The sequence below is a fragment of the Lycorma delicatula genome, chromosome 2 (genome assembly GCF_047948215.1).
Source record: "Lycorma delicatula isolate Av1 chromosome 2, ASM4794821v1, whole genome shotgun sequence".
NCBI classification, from domain to species: domain Eukaryota; kingdom Metazoa; phylum Arthropoda; class Insecta; order Hemiptera; family Fulgoridae; genus Lycorma; species Lycorma delicatula.
In genome coordinates this window covers 167,097,711-167,116,297 of record NC_134456.1, presented here as the reverse complement: position 1 = coordinate 167,116,297, position 18,587 = coordinate 167,097,711, and the positions used below count along the sequence as shown (strand labels likewise).

At 31.7% G+C, this 18,587-nt stretch overlaps 1 protein-coding gene across 1 annotated transcript in view; it reads right to left on the bottom strand.

The window, feature by feature from the left end:
- The window catches only part of LOC142319411 (dnaJ homolog subfamily C member 11), a 46,727-nt gene that overhangs the window by 5,318 nt on the left and 22,822 nt on the right, over nt 1–18,587 (bottom strand). Inside the window, exons 8-10 of the mRNA XM_075356659.1 lie at nt 9,642–9,758; nt 6,390–6,581; nt 3,833–4,079 (exon numbers count right to left, since the gene is read on the bottom strand). Of these exons, the coding sequence (XP_075212774.1) occupies nt 3,833–4,079; nt 6,390–6,581; nt 9,642–9,758 (556 nt within the window). The remainder of the gene's footprint in view (nt 1–3,832; nt 4,080–6,389; nt 6,582–9,641; nt 9,759–18,587) is intronic.

The following is an 18,587-nucleotide window of genomic DNA, read 5'->3' as shown; positions in this document are numbered from 1 at the left end:
TTTTGTTATTTGAGGTATCCTGATTCTCTGTTTGGAAATCTTCTCCTAAAAGAGGCTAACTCAGTAAGCCCCAGGGGTGGCTCAAAAATCTGAAACAGGACATATGATACATTTATTTAAGGTCTTTGCAAGACAAGTATGATTGCTATTTTTTAAGTAAGGTCTGATTGGTTGAAGCTATGAAAATTTTCCCCGGCTCCCAGCATGCCTTGCACAAATGCAGTCCCCATTTGAAGTCAAAATCTCACTTTTACAGTTTATATTGTGAAGTTGAAATGTTTCAAATAATTGAGTGACCCACCAATCATGAAATATAAATATTGCGAATGCTTTCAGAATTATTTCTTTTAGCCCAATTCTGAATGCTGATTTATTAACTCCAATTCACACTTTCTTTTTTGAATATCTTCTCATTCCATCTGAAGATGTATTGCTATCAGGTGTCTGATAGAGAATTAAATGTTGACATTTAGCCTATTTTCATGCAAGTTTCAACAAGTCTCTTATAAACATGATACAATATGCATACAGAAATTAGGTAGCCATATTCATTTTGTTTAATAATAATGAAATGATATCAATATACTATAAAACTATACAATATTACTTAAATGCTACATCACAAACACTGCAAGTTTTAGTAATTGCTATTACTAATAGTAAAAGTTTATTCACTACAAATCAGAAATATTTTACTTAAAAAGAAAAACTTTAAAGTAATTATACTATTTTTTATTCACTTCACTTGATATCTTTAATTGTTTTCACTCCTCCATTTCAACTAATTCACTCCTTATAATGTTTTGTTTTCCTTAAACTTAACCATTTCTTTCACATCTCTCAGTTTCTGTACTTTTAGTCTCTCGGCTCCACATTCCATTAACCTAACAAACCCTCTTAACGTCACTTTTACTACCACTAATCTGTGGTCAACACCAAATGTTTCTTCCAGGCAGCCACTACATCCATTAATTCCTTCCTTGAGCCTTTCTCTATCAGGAAATAGCCAATTAATAACTTATACCTCTGATCGCCCCACCTATACCTCATTAATTTCTTTGAATTTTTCTTTCTGAACCATGTATTTTCTACAAGTTTATTCCTTCGACAGAAGTCAAGTAACACATTTCCTTCCTCGTTCCTTTTTCTGTAATCATACGGACCAATGAACTCCTGCATTCTTATCCTTTCCTTACCAATCTGTGCTTTCATATCTCCTATGGCACATACCTTATTCTTTATTATTAAACTTTCCACAACCTTAAAACATTTTTCTTGATCCTTCTCTTTATTTTCCTGTTGAGGAACATGACTTGGCTAGATTCTCTCTAACCTCTCCTGGCATAAATAAGCTTAATTTAATTATCCTATCCTAACACTGACACATGAGGTCTATAATAGACCTCATACTTATCTTTTTAATCTTTATTATTAATTTTACAGATTATTAGAGGGTCCTTGTCCCCTTCAAGGTACTTCCCTCCCCTATTCACACTTTTCCCAGTGATGTTTCCAGTTTGTGAAGCTGTCTCCTAGATAGCTTTATCTTAAATGACCTTAAAGGTCCGTGACGAATATGCTTTAATGTCATCAATAGTCTCAAAACGTTGTCCTTTCATCACAGATTTTAATTTCGGAAATAAGAGAAAATCAAAAGGGCCAGATCTGGCAAGTAGGAAGGCTGAGAGAGGATGGTCAACTGATTTTTGGCACAAAGCTGAGTATTCAGGTGCATTGTTGTGGTGAAGAAACCATGAGCTGTCTCACCTCAATTCTGGTCTCTTTTTTTGGATTTTTTCAAGTAATCGTTGTAAAATGTCTTGATAGTACGCATCGTTCACAGTTTCATCTTTAGGCAAGAATTCAAAATGCACAATTCCATTAAAATCGAAAAAACAAAGAGCACTACTTTGACACTGGATCGAGACTGATGTGCTTTCTTGGAGCGTGGAGATCCTTTGCCAATCCATTGTGTTGCCTGAAATTTTATCTCAATATTGTAGCCTCTTCTGCAAGTTCTATGACAGTCAATTTGCGATTTGAATGCACCAGATTGTTAATTTTCTGAACGTGGGTGTCATCAGTTGAAGTAAAAGGCCTTCCTGGCTGAGGATCACCTTCAATTGATTGATGACCACTTTTAAATCATGAAAACCATTCATAATATTGTGTACAACCCAGAGCATCTCTGGAAGTTTGCCTCAAAAGTTGAAACATTTCTGTGAAAGTTTTCCCAAGTTTCACTCAAAATTTTACATTGTATCATTGCTCCCAACAACAACACATTACAAAAATTGCTACTACCACTTAAACACGTTGCACTCAAACAACAATCACAAAAACTAAACAAGATATCAACAATCCAAGAATATGTGGTTACAGAGGAGGTTATGCGGAACACAATACTACCAACTGCACTTCACTAAATGTATTTGTTGTGTGTGGAATTAAAAATGTTCTGTAATTTTCTGAACAGACCTCATATTCCATATCTTCAGTCTATTATAACATTCCTTTTTCAGGATAATTCCTATCTCATTTTTACACTCTTTACCTCCACTCCACAGCAACCTAGCTTCCTCTACTTTCTTACACCACGTCATTTTATCTCAACTCTAGTATATCCACTGCTGGATATACTAGTGACTATTAACTTTTAGCAGTCACTGTGTCCATTATTTCCTCCAACTTCCCAATCAATGTGGGGACATTTTCATCTCTTCACCTTTCTTGGCCATTTCCCAACTTTCATTTCTCCTAGTAACCTACTTCTTGTAGTCTCCCCTATTACTCCAAAAAGTATACGTTACACAGGGGGAATCCCTTAACTCTGGTTGTTTCCTATCAGTCTTTTTTATACTTGCAATGGAATATGACGAGGCTGCTTCATCTCAAAGACATTTTTAAGCTACTACAGCTGTTTTCCTGCGTGCTGATGTTGCCAAAGTTTTCTGCCAATGAGCATGAGTCTCAACTTATTTGCTGGCAGCTGGTACTTTAACAAGACCCTTTTTTGGTTTAGTGGCATTTTTTAGGTGTACTATCCCTCCCCCTTGACAGAATCCACTACACCTCAGGCCATGCTGCTGCTGTTTGTGACTGCTTATTCGAGCCGCTCCTTATTTACAACTAACCATCAAATGGATGGCCATTTAAAATTGGTGTGCATCTCCCACTAACTGAGTAACATGTCCTTTATATTATGATAAAACTAAATAGTGAAATTAACTCTGTCTTAATCCTGTAATTTATTTCATTTATTACAGGAAAATATTGCTTTCAGCATGATAGTGTTATTCTGTTATTAAAGTACACTTTTTATTAAAGAATTGTTTAGTCACTGCTTAATCTCAAAAGACCTTTGGTCACCAAGACCTCAAGATCAGCAGCTATACCTCTAGAATGTTCCTTTGGGAATATAGAACATGTAGTTTTTCGGAAAAGTCCTCACACACTGAAATGTCAAGGAACAGATAGGAATGTGAAACCAGAGGGAATCACTTTTAAAAAATATTTTGAAATTAATGGGTACATGTAATTTCAATATTTTTGTTATTTGGGCATTAAATTGTTAAAAAACTGTTGATATATATATCCCCAAAATTTGGATTGCATCCTTTTTTATATGCCTGCATTATTTAACCACAACTAAAGGGTCTCCTACCAATTCAAGACAGATAGCGCTAACAGCACAATTGAGAAACAATAATATGTAATAATCTCAAAAGTGGATCCACATTTCCTTGAAATTAGAAAAATTATATAATTAACCTATTTTATTTAACTGATCTATGAATTCTACCAATTTAACAAAAAAATAATACAAACTAACCTTTGATGCTTCATGAAGAATTAATTTTGAATCTTTGACTAGGCACTGTAATGGTACTCTAACATCAATTGTTTCATCTTGTGGTACACTGTTTGGTTCACCCATTTCATTATTAGCAATCAATCGTCCGTAAAAAGCCTTGACTATGATTAATCCTTTTCTAGTTTCTTCATCAGTACGGATGCGTGAGAAGGTGGCAGCCATTAATTTAATGGCAGTTTCTGCTTCACGACGTCTTTCAGCCATTCTGTAAAAGAAATAGTATTAATTGCAAAAATAGATTTAATTGCAAGTCTTAAAATACAATAATGAGGCAAAGTAATTGTTTAAATTTAGAAAATAAAAAATAATTGTTTAATTAGTTATTTTTCTTTTTATAAAGATAACTAGTACTGAAAATACTCACCTGATGGTATATTACAAGAGAAACATTATTTTTTTTTAATTTGGAAGTTTATGTATTCAATATTAACAACTAAACCACCAAAACACACTAGCAGATAAAACCTAAAAAAAAACTAATACCAGCAGTCAACTTTTACAGGATTCTGTGTCATCAGTCAGTACACAAATTCTATAATTACATAAAACAAATATTAAAAAACTTAAAATTTAGAAAACATAAAACACTACTAACCACAAAATCTATATGAACAACTCCACTGCCACTACTGGTTGTGGTATTTGTTTTGGTTTATGGAGTGCAGATAGAGAATTAGGACATGACTGAGGAGGAAATTATATTGAGTCGGTAATTAAAGAATTTGTGTAACAACTGATGATGCAGGATACCACAAAAGTCAACTACTAGTATTACATTTTTATCAGCAGCACAGTATGTTGATGAATTATCTGAATCTTTTATATATATATATATATATATATATATGAAATGTGATAAAACTAGCACTTCCAATAAATCCATAAATGTCTTAAAAGAGGCTTGTCCAAAGACACAAGTTCATTAGTGTGTTGTTATGGGGGCCCAGTTGGTAAGTTATCAGACTATAATTGGTACAAGTGGTAAAGATGTGCACATCTGACATATTCTTTATTTGTGAATGAAACTAAAGAATGTTTGGGAGGAGGAATTATGTTACGTGATTGGTCTTTAGATCAATGATATTGCATTGATATTTAATAATCTGAGATTCTAAAGGCAATGAATCTAATAATAATTTAGAGTTTTAGTGTAATAGATGGTTACTATCAATTTAGAAAAGTTAAAACTTGTGTTTAGGCAAAGGGGCAGGTATGAAAAAACTGAGCTTTTTTATTCAGCTAGACAACTGAGATTGTGAATACTTACAAATATCTAAAGGCGACAGGTAGATTCTAATTGTCATTTAATGTATACTTTAAAGAGAGGATTATGAACCCAAAACATGGCATGAATAGTGTGTGGAATAGTTTGTTTAATAAAAACTATGCTCCTGTCCATGTGGAAATGGAAATTTCCAAAACTGTGAATAAATCTGTTATAATTTATAGAATACAGATATGGGATTACATGGCTGAAGAGGAATTTGAGAAGTTTCAGAGGTACATATTAAAAAAATTTCTTATCTTGGGATTGTACCCAATTATGCAATTTATTTAGACTGAATTCAATCTGTTCTTTTTCTCTATATATTGGAATTGCATTTTTTGTTACTTCCTTCATGTTCTTGGACAACCAGTTAGTAGGCTGATAAGGAATATCGCTTCTGAAATTGTACATGTAGGTTGGTTCAAGCGATGGATTAATCTTGCAGTTATTTATGGCATGAAGTTTGCAGAATAAGGTTTAATTAGATGTGTTACTTTTCAAGATGAGAGATACTCTTTGTAGTAAGTAGTTGGATATATCACAAATAGGCCCTCTGGAATCACACATCGTTTCCTGGAAATTATGTTAAACTGAACTGCAGATTGGGGGATATTGGATATATGAAAGACCCTTTAGATCACAGTTCCATAAGCACCATATTTAAAAATATATAAGCTTTTCTGGGTCTTAATTTTGTGCCACATAGAGAAAATCTATTCCCTCAGTAAAAAAAAAAAATTTCACTTTATTAAGAGATGTTCAATTTTAGATGAGGTTACAGAAGTTTGATTTAAGCAAAGAATACTCAGTTTGATGATAATGTCCTGGAATATATAAATGGGAAATGGTAGAAAATTTTGGTTAACTGTACATGAAGTGTTAATATAAAGGAAACAATTCATTACATTTAAAATGTATACAAAAAGAACAAAACTAAATGTAAATAAAAATTTAGAACAGATATGGGTATAACAGGTTACTACAATCAGTTAAACAATTTTCAAAATTTAAATTTTGGAATTTTTCAAAAACATAGGGTTATGGAAGAATTAAGATTCATTTTCAGCAATGAAAAAAAGATGGTTTCATGTATCACATGTTAAGAAACAATAACTGTGCTGGTCAGTGTAACTTGAGTTTACTATTGAAAATGAATGATATTAATAATTAAATGAAATATTCAACAACTGAAAATTTGCTGCCTTCTATTACCATTGTAGACTATAAAATCAATTAAGTATTAATTACCGCTTTTTATTGGCCTCCCGTTGTCTTTCTTTATCTCGTTTTTCCTGTTCTGCTACAACAGGATCAACAATAAGTTTTTTTACTACATAATACAATATAAGTGGTGCAAATGTTGAGTAGAATATAGGACTTGGCATTACTTCTTCACATACATGAATTGGAAGGATGTATGACTGATTCGCTCGTGTTAACCTGAAAAACAGAAGAAAATAAATGAAGATGCTCTACACAATGCACAAAAAAACTGATAGAAAGATTTGGCTGAAAATCTTTATTAAAGTTACAGCCAGAGGAAAGTTCTGTACTGATTTCTGCTGTAAAATTAAAACAGAGCTAGACAAATTATGGAGCAAACTTTGTAGTCTAATAAGAAATTTGACATGAAAAATAGGATGTAAAAACTACATCCTTAGTAGTTCTAAAAAAAATTTTTAGTAATTAAAAGTAACTCAAAAAACTAGTTTTTTTTTTACATTTGACATATGTTATAAATAAATAAAACATCTATAAAAGTTTGTTTTTTTTTGATAATTTAATTCTAACAATTAAATTTTATTTAATTTTGATAATTTAATTATAGAGTAAAAGCCAATCAAAAACAGACTTTAAAACATTTGATTTAAAACAAAACTTGACAGGAAATTTTATGATTCTAACAAATCAAAAATTAACATTACTAATATTTAACCAACTAAAGGTTACAGTTCATTTATTATTATTATTTTGTTTTCTATAGTACTATTAAAATGAAGTCTTGCTTATTTATACAAAGCCTAGTATAATGTACACTGAAATATTTATAATACCTAGTTATCCTAGTAATAACTATTATTAGCAAGTAGAAATCTGCCAAATTCTACTGATCAATTCTGGGTTTTTTTAATTGTCATTTATTAAAAAAATATTTATTACATCAGTAATTAAAATCAATACTGTAACCTTAAGAAGCCATAAAACGCAATTGTAAAAGCATATGATAGATGCAAGTGTTATGTTTAATAAAGACTGATATCCAGTGATGAAATATGTAAAGAACTTGTTTAATCTTTACAGTTTCTTCCTTTTATTAACAAAAAATCTGTTTTTGCCATTTTTCCCCTTTTTTCACAATGATACAAAAGTACACTAAACATAACTTTTCACAATGCTTCTTTAATTTTATCTTAGTATATAATAAAAAATATTTCCTTTTTGTAAAATGCTCTCTTAGGAGTTTCTATTCTTGTTTTTATTACCATCTTATAGTACAAATACTTGGGTATCTATACTAGTTTACTTTCTCAATTTTTTTATTATTCTTTGCAGATTCACTGGCTTATTGTCTCCCATTTTCAATACTTTTGTTTCCTATTATTAATTTTTATACCTTTTCACTTTTTGAATATCAAGTGTATATCTTCTAAAACAAACATTTCTTCTGCAAATCAAAGTAATTTATTCTGTTTCCTCTATACTAATTCCTTCGCCTTTTTTTTTTTTTTTTATTACATTACCTTCAACATATACATTAAACAATGTTGATTATAGGCAGCACCCTTGTATTCTTTTTTCTAGTTCAAACCAATCTATCTGAACGTCCTTCATATACATAGCAGTTTTCAATTTAGGTATGATTCTATAATTAAATCTTTTATCATTTCATCAATCTACTATTTACTTTCTAACACTTCTATTAATTTATGAATGAATGCTTTTTTATATTTAAAAAACATAGTTATTTACATATCTATTAATAATATGACTTATTAGCCCCTTTTTCTTCCTACATCTTAATTGTTATTCTGCAACCATTTGCTCAGATCTGTAAACTTTTTATTTAATTTCTGCCCAGAATTTGTAAAGAATCTTTGCTTAAAGTGAAATTTAACTAACTATTCAGTAATCATGACAGTTTTCTGGAGCATGGTTTTTTTGAGATGGATTTTTTTGTGGTTGTTTTAAGAAAGTGAAATTAATAAAGTAATTTAAAGTTAATTATCTTCTTTTATGGTATCTTCCATATTCAACTAAAATAAATTTACCTGCAACTGTTGCCTTCTGCATTTTTACTTTTCAATACCTGAGAAAAAACTTTCCTCTTTTCAGTTATTTTACCATACTCCACTTAGCGATTTTGTTTTTTTTTTAACTCTCTACACCATTACTTTTATTTCTGTATCAGAAGTGTATGATTGCTATCAATTTTAGCCCCTGACAACCCATGTACCTTTTTTATTGCATTTCTTAATCTTTCTTCTGTAAATGTATGTTTAATTTGATAAATATATATATTAATCTAATGGTAATTTCCCCATGCAGTCTTCTTTTATCCTTTTTTAAATTAAGTATTTGTTGTGAATATATTTTATTTTCCTTATTAAACTCAGAAAGCCTTACTCCTTTCATTCTGTATGACCAGTCATATTTTGCTACTATTTGATTATTTCTGTTCTTCCTTACCACAACTTTTCAATATCCCACTTTTTCTGCAATCTTCACCTTCTGCTATTGTAATCATTTATATCTGCTCATATATTTTATCAGTTGCATCATCTATGCATTTATTAAGTGGCAAGCATTGGGATTTTTTCCTATTATATTTTCTAAATAATTGATTGTAACATCACTTTTAATCTTATCTTTCCCATCTCACTTCACTTACTCCAATTACATTCATTTTGTTTATTTAATTTTTTTTTTATATTTGTAACTAGCTTGCAGAAGTATTTTTACTCTTTATGTTCCTACCTATATCTTCTTCCCATTTTTTGTTGAATTGTTAGCAATGACTTAACTCCTCTTTTTGCCTCCCTTGGAGATCCAAATGGGATGCGATTTTACCTCTGAAACATTTAACAGTTAAAGACTGCACTATAATGCTAAAACATTGAGAATCACTGGATGATGGTATTCCATTGCCTTCTAAAAATCAACAGTCTTTAACATTGAGAACAGACGCTGCTTGCAGTCACTCTTAAGAAAGAAAACACATAGCTCTGAAGCCATCCTAACATGGGACACAGGTGCTTCTGCAAAGTACTTCTTAATCTGGCTCAGGAGGGCCTACCAGAAAGGCATTCCTTTCAGAAAGACATGCCTTCTGGCATGTCTCTTGAGATCAACACACAACCCTTACCACCTACATTAAGCCCTCCTACATGAAATGCACTTGACACTCATATGATCAGGCCATAAACAAAACATTGAAAGAAATACAGGAAGGTTATAAAAAAACTATTCAGTTATGTAAAAGGTATTAACTAGATATCTTACTTTATCTTTAGTGTAACACCAGTAGGAACCCCAACAGTTACAGCTGCTGACAATGTATTATGTTCAGAAATCTTTTTTTCAGCTCCATATTCAGCCAGTGCACCAAATGTCCCAAACCTAAAAACATGAAGAAAAAACTACTAAAATATAAATTTAAGTGAATAAATAATTATTTCCACAGTAAATTATTTAATAATAATTACCAAAGAATCTTATTTTTAATAAAATGTAATATAAAGCTGAAATGTTGAGTACTGTAATTATATGATAATTAGTACAGAACCATTTCAGCTTATGCTTAGGTGATAAAAATGAATGGTGAGAAATGAAACTGCAGGATAACTAACCAACTTGGTTACCACAGCAATTAAAATCCTAGTTAATCTACATTAATTCTTTCCTCCAGTTATACAACTCATTTTGCTACTATAAAGTCCCATATTCTAATATGAATATAATTTTTATTGCTTCTACAGCAGAATTAATTAATGATTGTGTTAATAAAATATAATTGTTACTATTTTATTTTTTTACTGGTATTTTTTAGATTGTAGCTTTACAGCAGTTATAAAACATCAACTTTAAAATATATTGCTTGACACTTGATATTAAAATAATATTGAGTAGATTACTCCATGAACCTTCTCGAGATGTAAATCAATTTTAATGTATTATTCCTCCTGCTTTTACAATATTATTCTATTTTTTTTAGTAACTTTTAAAGAAATAAAAAACATTTATATACTCTATAATTAGTTACTACTGGATAAATATCCATATTTGGCAAGATCAAAATCATCATAAATATCGACTAGTCTTTTTTTTATACATTTAGGACAGATTACACTGGGGAACAAAAAAGTTTTTTTTTTTATCTCTGGAAGAAAATTATGTGATTCTGATAGTATTTTTCTCCTAAATTCAAATATGATATCGGTTTTTCCCCATCACACAAGGTTTCCAAGAGCAGGCATTTATAATTTCAAACATTTTAATATTTTCTACATTCTTAACTACACAATATCGAAATATTTAACTCTCCTAGAAAGTAAGAAATGATGATTTTCTGCTATATTTCACATGTGGAGCATCCCTCTTAATGGTCAGTAAATGAGGCTCAAATGAAAATCTTTGTTCAAAAGTTGATTCACCAGAATCTGTTTCTTTATCTACCTTACTTCCATCAGGCTCTGAGCTCTCTTCATCTAATGTAACATGTTCAGGAGGCTTTGGTATGGGCAATTCTTCGCAGTGTGGAACTGGTCTCATTGCAGATTGCAAGTAAGAGTACACCAATGTATGTTTTGATTTTGACATAATCCCTTCAATGTTTGTTAAGCAGAAATAACAGTCAGAAGAGTGAATTTTGGGTTCCTCCAAATTATAGGGATAGCAAATGGCATGCGGGTGTGCCATTTTTCCATGCAGTGAGAAGCCTAGAACACAATAAACAACACTATGTGGGGCCCAGGCCCTTGCTTAGTCCCTGACTTTACACTTCAAATAAAGTTTATAACACTTATTTACTAATGGAGTAAGATTTCATCTTTGGGACTTGAGCGTCACTTTACCATGTACATAACAAAAATTGTTAAGATGATTTAAACAAGCTCTTGGCATTTTGTAATGAACAACTAATTAAAAGAAATAAAGTTATAAATATGTAATGCACAATAATTCAGACATTCAAAGCACTCACATGACGTGTTTACTGGTTTACTACTATCTCACAATTGGCATCGTTCTGATGAATATGTGCTACACTAGAACATCTTTGTACATGTATATACACGTCTGAACCTCCTCAAAGGGTAGCAACACTACCTTTTGAGTTAGCTCTTCTGGCTCCATCATATTTATAATGCTCACAGAGCTTTTACTTGACAATGGACAAATGAATGAAAAAACATTTTAAAATATTGAAAAAAAATTAAAATAACAAAAAAACTGTGGGTGATGGAGAAATTCTGAATACATATTTGAAAACAGGATAAAAACTGCATTAAGTACACCTACTGGTACTCGTGAGACAAAAATCATGTTGACCAGTGTTATTTGTTTATTTACATTTAACATTATTGCAAAATAAACTTAGCTGTTTGCTCTAAAATATAACAAAGAGCAATATGAATTCTATTTCTCATAATGTATAAAAATACAAAATGAAATAAATTAGGTTTATTAATTTATAATTTATTACATTTTTTCTATAAATTCATAGTTAGTTACTTATTTTTAGACTAAATATTAAAATACTTATACTACACTAAATGTTTAAAATAATAGTATAACTATTTAATTAAATCAATTAGTTAAAGAAATTAAGACAATAATGATTTTAAAACTTTTGTTTTTAAATTACAATACATAAAGTAATTTACTAAAAATTAAATCTACGAGGCTTGGCTGATAAATTTTGCACATATATGCGTAGCATGGAAATGAAAAGAGATATTGGTATGAAATAAAAAATGAACAAAAGTACAATACCTTAGCTACAAAATGCAATATTTATTTTTCAATATAATCCCTGTTTACACTGATACACTTTTACCAACGTATGACAAATTTTTGCATTCCATCATTGAAAAATTCTCTCAGTTCAAGTGGCCACAGCTTCCTTCACCTCATCATTGGTGTATAATGATTATCTTTGACATGAATCTTGAGATAAAGGAAGAAGTGGAAGTCGCACGGAGTCACATCCAGTAAGTATGGTGGATGCAGAATAGGCTCAAATTTCAGCATGCGAAGAGCCTCTGTAGTGGTGTGTGATGTGTGAGGCCATGCATTGTCATGTTGCGAGATTATGGGCATGGTGGTCTTTTGAATGCAACATACTCATCATCTGAGGTGTCTTAACGTCTCAATGTAATGTTCGGAGTTCACAGTCACCCATGTTCCACATACTCAGTTACATAAACATGCTTGGTGTCCCAAAATATCGTTAAAAGGAGTTTCTTCGTTGAGGCTTGAGTTTTGAATTTTTTGGGTTTTAACAATTCGTTATGTCTGTATTCCACGCTTTGCCTTTTTTCGTCCAGGTCGTAATGATGTACCCAACTCTATCCCAGTCACAATATTGAAAAGGAAGTAGTTTCCTTTGGCATGATAGTGCAGTAAAAGTTCTTCGCAACATTCGACACAAGGCTGCTTGTGTTTGTCAGTTTGCACGGTACTCATTGTGCACAGATTTTACGGTAACCAAATTACTTGATATAAGGCCTACTCATTCTTTAGATATGCCTAACTGAACAACAATACGTTGCTGGGTGATTCACCGGTCTCTTTGAAGTAAATTGTCTACCTCCTTTCGATGTTTCTCATCAGTAAGAAACTGGTCATCTGCTGCGAAGTGCGTCCTCAATTGTCACTTTACCAGTTTCGCATTCAAGAAATTTCTACCTATTCACAGTACTCCTGACATCATTTTCACTACTATAAACCACTTTTAAACAATGAAAAATATTCACAGGATTCACATTTTCTGCTGTTAAAAATTCGATCACTGTATGCTGTTTTAACCATGTTGACAAATTGTACTCGACTCCATTTTAACTGCTACTGAAAACAAACTAGTAAACAGATTTCAACACATTATCACAGGTTTGTAGAGGTACATTTTAGCTGTCATGTGCTGCCAGGCCAAACTCTACGCTACCTTTAGTCTCCATGTAGCATGCTAGTGTGCAAAGTTTTATCAGCCGAGCCTCATATATAGAATTTAAAGATGATTTTATTGAGGTCCAGGCAATGGTTTCCCTGCTACTGTAGTTAAACTTTGACTGTTGTTTCTTAGCAGTCAAAGTTGTATTCCATAAGAGTAATGATATTCAATATACACCTATAGATCAATATATATGTTCAATATATGAACACCTACATTGAACAGGTAAGATTCCTATTTGCCTTCTTCTGTAGTGTTGCTTTCTTCTGTCTTAATGTAGTAACCCTGATTTGGAATGTTTATAAATCTTGAGAATATCTATGATATTTTTAGAAGTATTGTGTAATTTTTGGAAGATTAACTTGTGTCTCATATCTGGTTACCTACAACCATTAAATTTAATTACCACATAAAATACACAAGCGAGAAAACATTCATTACAAGAAAAAAATTTAACCAAAGAAATCTAAAAGCAGGACATGTCATGTCTGTCTGATGTCAGCTAATAACTCCACCACCTGAGTAACAAAGGTTGTTGTAATGAAATGTCTGATAATAAAATTAGGATATTCATAAATACTCCCATCTCATAGATAATAATTCCATATTTTACAATCAAATGTGTATGTTAAACAATAAATACCCTATAATGTTCTACAGTTTATAATAAGTAAATGTAATTGATGGCAAAATATAAACTCCATATAATTTTTATTCACAAAGTATATTAACAATTATTTATTTCCACAAAGTAATTTATTACTAGTGGCATCGCACATATACTTGACATGTAGTTTGATCTCTTCGATACTCGTTTGATCTTCAGTTCGGCAGCTCTGAATGCTGCTTCAAGTTCATCTTGCAGGTTTTTTTTATAGCCTAACACTTAGCAAGAGAGACTGACAATGAGATGGAAAACGGGTGCGAAGGAGATAACAGATGAAATGGTGACTCACACTTATAATGGGGTAAGGAACATAAAAGTTGTGCACCAGTTTTCAGCTTTGATTATTAATAACTTCGGAACTAGGAATCCTATCAGAGCCGGACAAATTGCAATGTAGTAAACTGAATGGGCTTTCAGAAAATCATCTTTTACTTTGGACGATTTTCTCACCATCTTTGAGATATTTGCGAAAAACCGCAAAGCTGTGCTTAAAATTTTGCTTAAGAAGGTGGAGAAAGGAGGAGGATTAGTTTTCAAAATAAAATGGGTGGGATTTGTTTTCATTTTGAAAACAAATTTTGATAACAATTCACCTCTTGTTTGGAACTGTTAGTGAGTAAAATTTCATCATGACTTGAATAAAAGTGAAGATGTGTATAAAAGACACACACATAAATATTTTTCTTTATATATATAAAATAATAGATTGCCCTTTATCAACAGCTTGTCAACATCTGGATCAAAGAACTACCAGAACACTGGACGACAGCCCTCATCCCTCAGCTAAACAAAAAAGGAAACAAAACAAATCCTAACAATTACAGGGGAATCTCACTCCTAGACACAATATACAAAATTCTTTCAAGAATCATTCTGAACAGCATCGGTTTATAACTCAAGAGAGAATTAGGAGAGTATCAGGGAGGTTTCAGACCCTGGAGGAGCTGTCCAGACCAGATCATGAGTCTCAAGCTAATAATGGATTACAACAGGAAAAGAAACACAAAACATGGTGATAACATTTGAAAAATTTTAAGAAAGCTTATGATTGTATCCACAGAGAATCCCTACTAAAAATTCTAAGACACCTCAGACTACATCTGCTTTTCTCAAGCTTTCAATATTTGTGACCCAATTTTCAATCATAACTTTCATTGCATCCCCCTCTCATACAATATGTATACAATAATAATGTATTTTGAGTATTTTGATGCTAAAGCTACACTAAGACCTTAATTACAAATCTTACAAATTACAAAGATTAAGTAAACTTATTGATATTTGGCAACACCGATCTGCTGCATTGGCAAAACTAGAATCGATGCCTCTTTATTGCTCTCTGTCTTACATCCACCATATCAGACATTCTCGCAACTTTGTGAGAAGCTTTGATTTGTCCTGAACATTCTGGAATGTCTGCATGACCATTTGCGCGAATGTGTATAAATGCTACACCTCATTCAATTCCAGCCAGTCTCAGTCGAGTCAATTGTTCACAATTTATCAAATTGTGAACATGTATGTTGTAATTTGCATATTAATTGCAATTCACGGTATTAAATATTCACAGCAGTAGATTTATACAGAATCATGGATAAATTTTAAACTGTCATAAGTGAGCATTAGATGATAGTGAAGCATATCAACAAGTGCACAGATGAGCATGGTCCCGAAAATAAAATTAAGAACATATTCTCAAGAATACTTAAATTTTGAGTTTACCAGTACTGAAGTAAATGAAGAAGAAAGGACCCTGTGTGTCATTTGCTCAAAAATTTTGGCAGAAGCAGACAGCATCAAACCTAATAAATGACATTTGGAAATGCTTCATAGTGAGTAAGTTAACAAACCCCAAGAATTCTTCGAATTAAAATTAAAATACCATGAAAAGCAAATAAATCATTTTTTTTTTTTAATTTTGTGAATGAAAAAGATTTACTTGCCTCTTACAAAGTTTCATATAAAATAGTCATATGTAAAAGGCCTCACATCGTTGGTGAAGAGCTTATTTTTCCAGCTGCAATTGAGATTGTTGAAACTACGTTTGGAGATAATCTGACCAAACAATTGCATTCCATACCTCTATCAAATGACACTGCTGCCTGTTGAATTGATATGGTCATATAGCTGAAGATGTACAGCATCAGCTTTTTGGGAAGTTGCGTGACAATTTTTTTTCAATTCAGCTTGATGAGGCAACAGATAGCAATAAGATGCTCATTTCATTGCCTTTGTTCAATTTTGTGATGGTATGTCAGCAGCAGAAATATTTTTCTGCAAACCAACGGAACTCGCATTATTTGTTATCTTAATGATTTTATAATCAAACACAGAGTAGAAAAATTGCATCTGAATATGCACTGATGGTGCTCGCTCAATGTTTGGAAGATTCCAAAGTATATAAGCACAACTCCAAGGAGAAAATACACATATGTTGAATACAAGTGATAAGTTAATGTTTTTGTAGAAAATTGGAATTGTGGAGCAGAAATTTAACACAAAAACCTAGAAATGTTTGCAAATGTAGATGAATGTGTTCAAACTTACAAGGCTGAAGAACAACAACATGTGAAAGTTAATTTTCTAACTATTGAAAATCATTTAACCATGCCAGCAAAGAATTTTAAAAAGTATTTTCTTGCTGACAACAACTTGGTAGCAAGTTACGATCGGGTTAGGAATCCATTTTAAAATACTCCTGAAGGGCTCTCAACTGCCAAAGAAGAAATCTTCATAGACTTCATGGCAAGTGCCAAAATCAAAAGAAAATTTACTAATAAATCCCTTTGAATTTTAAGCAGGAGTGGATGATGATTTGTCTGCACTGAAAATAAGAGCATTTCATTATAATACTACCATTTTCAACATCCTACCTTTGTTAAACCAGATTTTCTGTAGTGGCTACTTTAAAGTCAAAATATAGAACAGCTAAATATAGAAAAAGAACCCAGAGTGTCTATTTCTAAACCTCTCTTCAAAAAATCTTTGCTATGCAAGACAGACCCAAGGGAGTTACTAATAATTATTAAACTTGTTTTTAATTTAGTATTGATAGGATAATTGTATTAAATATATTGTGCAGTACTAATAAAACCCTATTTATAAGTGTATACTATTATTTATTACGTCAGAATATATTTTGTTTTGCTTTCCTTTCAGTAAATTAATACATTTTTTAATATTTTCTTTTTGGTATGCTTGTGCCCTCACATTTAGTGTTATTACACCCCCGTAGGGGAACGCACCCCACAGGTTTAGAAACACTGGACCACATAACAAATATGATAAAACTGACCCTCAAAAACACTACATCAAAGGTAAAATTCAGAGGTGAGCTCTTGGAACCATTTGAGATCAAGACAAGACTGCGCCAAAATGATGTGCTCTCACCGCTACTATTCAATTGTGCTTTTGAAATGGTAATGAGGGAATGGACAACATTGACAAAGCTAAATCACAGATATTAGAACATCAAAACATTGCAAATAAAATTGGCCTTAAAGTATCATTCAAAAAGACAGAAATTATGCTCCAAAAACCAACATGATTAAAAGAAGTAAACATAAGTGGTAATAAAATCAAAATTAAATAGCAACCCAATTTAAATACTGCAGAGAAATAATAACAAACAACCTAAATGAAAAAACCTTGGTCCAAATAAGAAGAAACAAACTAGCTATAGCTCAAAAATTAAACTGGTACACTTCAATAAAAAAGCCTATCAATAAACGCAAAAATAAGACACAACCACAGAAATAATACCAGAAGCGACTTACGCAGCAGAAACACTATCCACCTGAACAAATAGACAGACAGACTCCAGAAAATTGAAAGAAAAATTGGAATAACCTGCATCAATAAAAAGTACCAAAAAGACGGGCTGTGATGGATTGTGCCCAACAAAGTCATGTACAAAGAGTTAGAACCCATCACTGACACCATGCGTAAGAGGAGACTAGGATTTTTGGGACATAACATGAGTTGCAAGATTCAAGACTTCTGAAACAACTAGTACAGTACAATCTTGACTTGAAAAACACCAAGACAGGATGGAAATGGATCACAGAAATAAGAGAGGATCTGAAGGAAATTAGCCTTACACCACAAGACATCACAGATAAGATAAAATTAAACAAGAAAATCAAAAACAAAAACACTCACTTCACACTCACAACATGAATACTTTCAAAACTAGAAAGGGCACAAAGAATCGAACACATTAAAAAGTACTGGAAGGATTGCAAGGCCTAAACAGTCCATCAAAGAGACTTGGATAATGGACGACTAAAGTGATCCAATGCAGTCATAAAAGATAATAATAATAATAAACTAGATAAATGTAATTTTAAATAGATAAGTGTAATAGTTGGATGCAATAAATTTTCTAATAATTTTTAAAAGGCCAAAACTACTGAAATGCAGATGATATTTAGCTCTAAGTTACACATTCTCAATGTTTACCATTTTTTTAAAGTATTGAATAGGAATATGAATCAACAAAAATTTGTTTTCTGTTTAAATTTTTACTTTAAAAAAATTTGCATTTTGACTGTATTATGAAGATCTTAGAGAAAGGAACTATGCCCAGAACCTGTAATATCTCAAGTGTTTA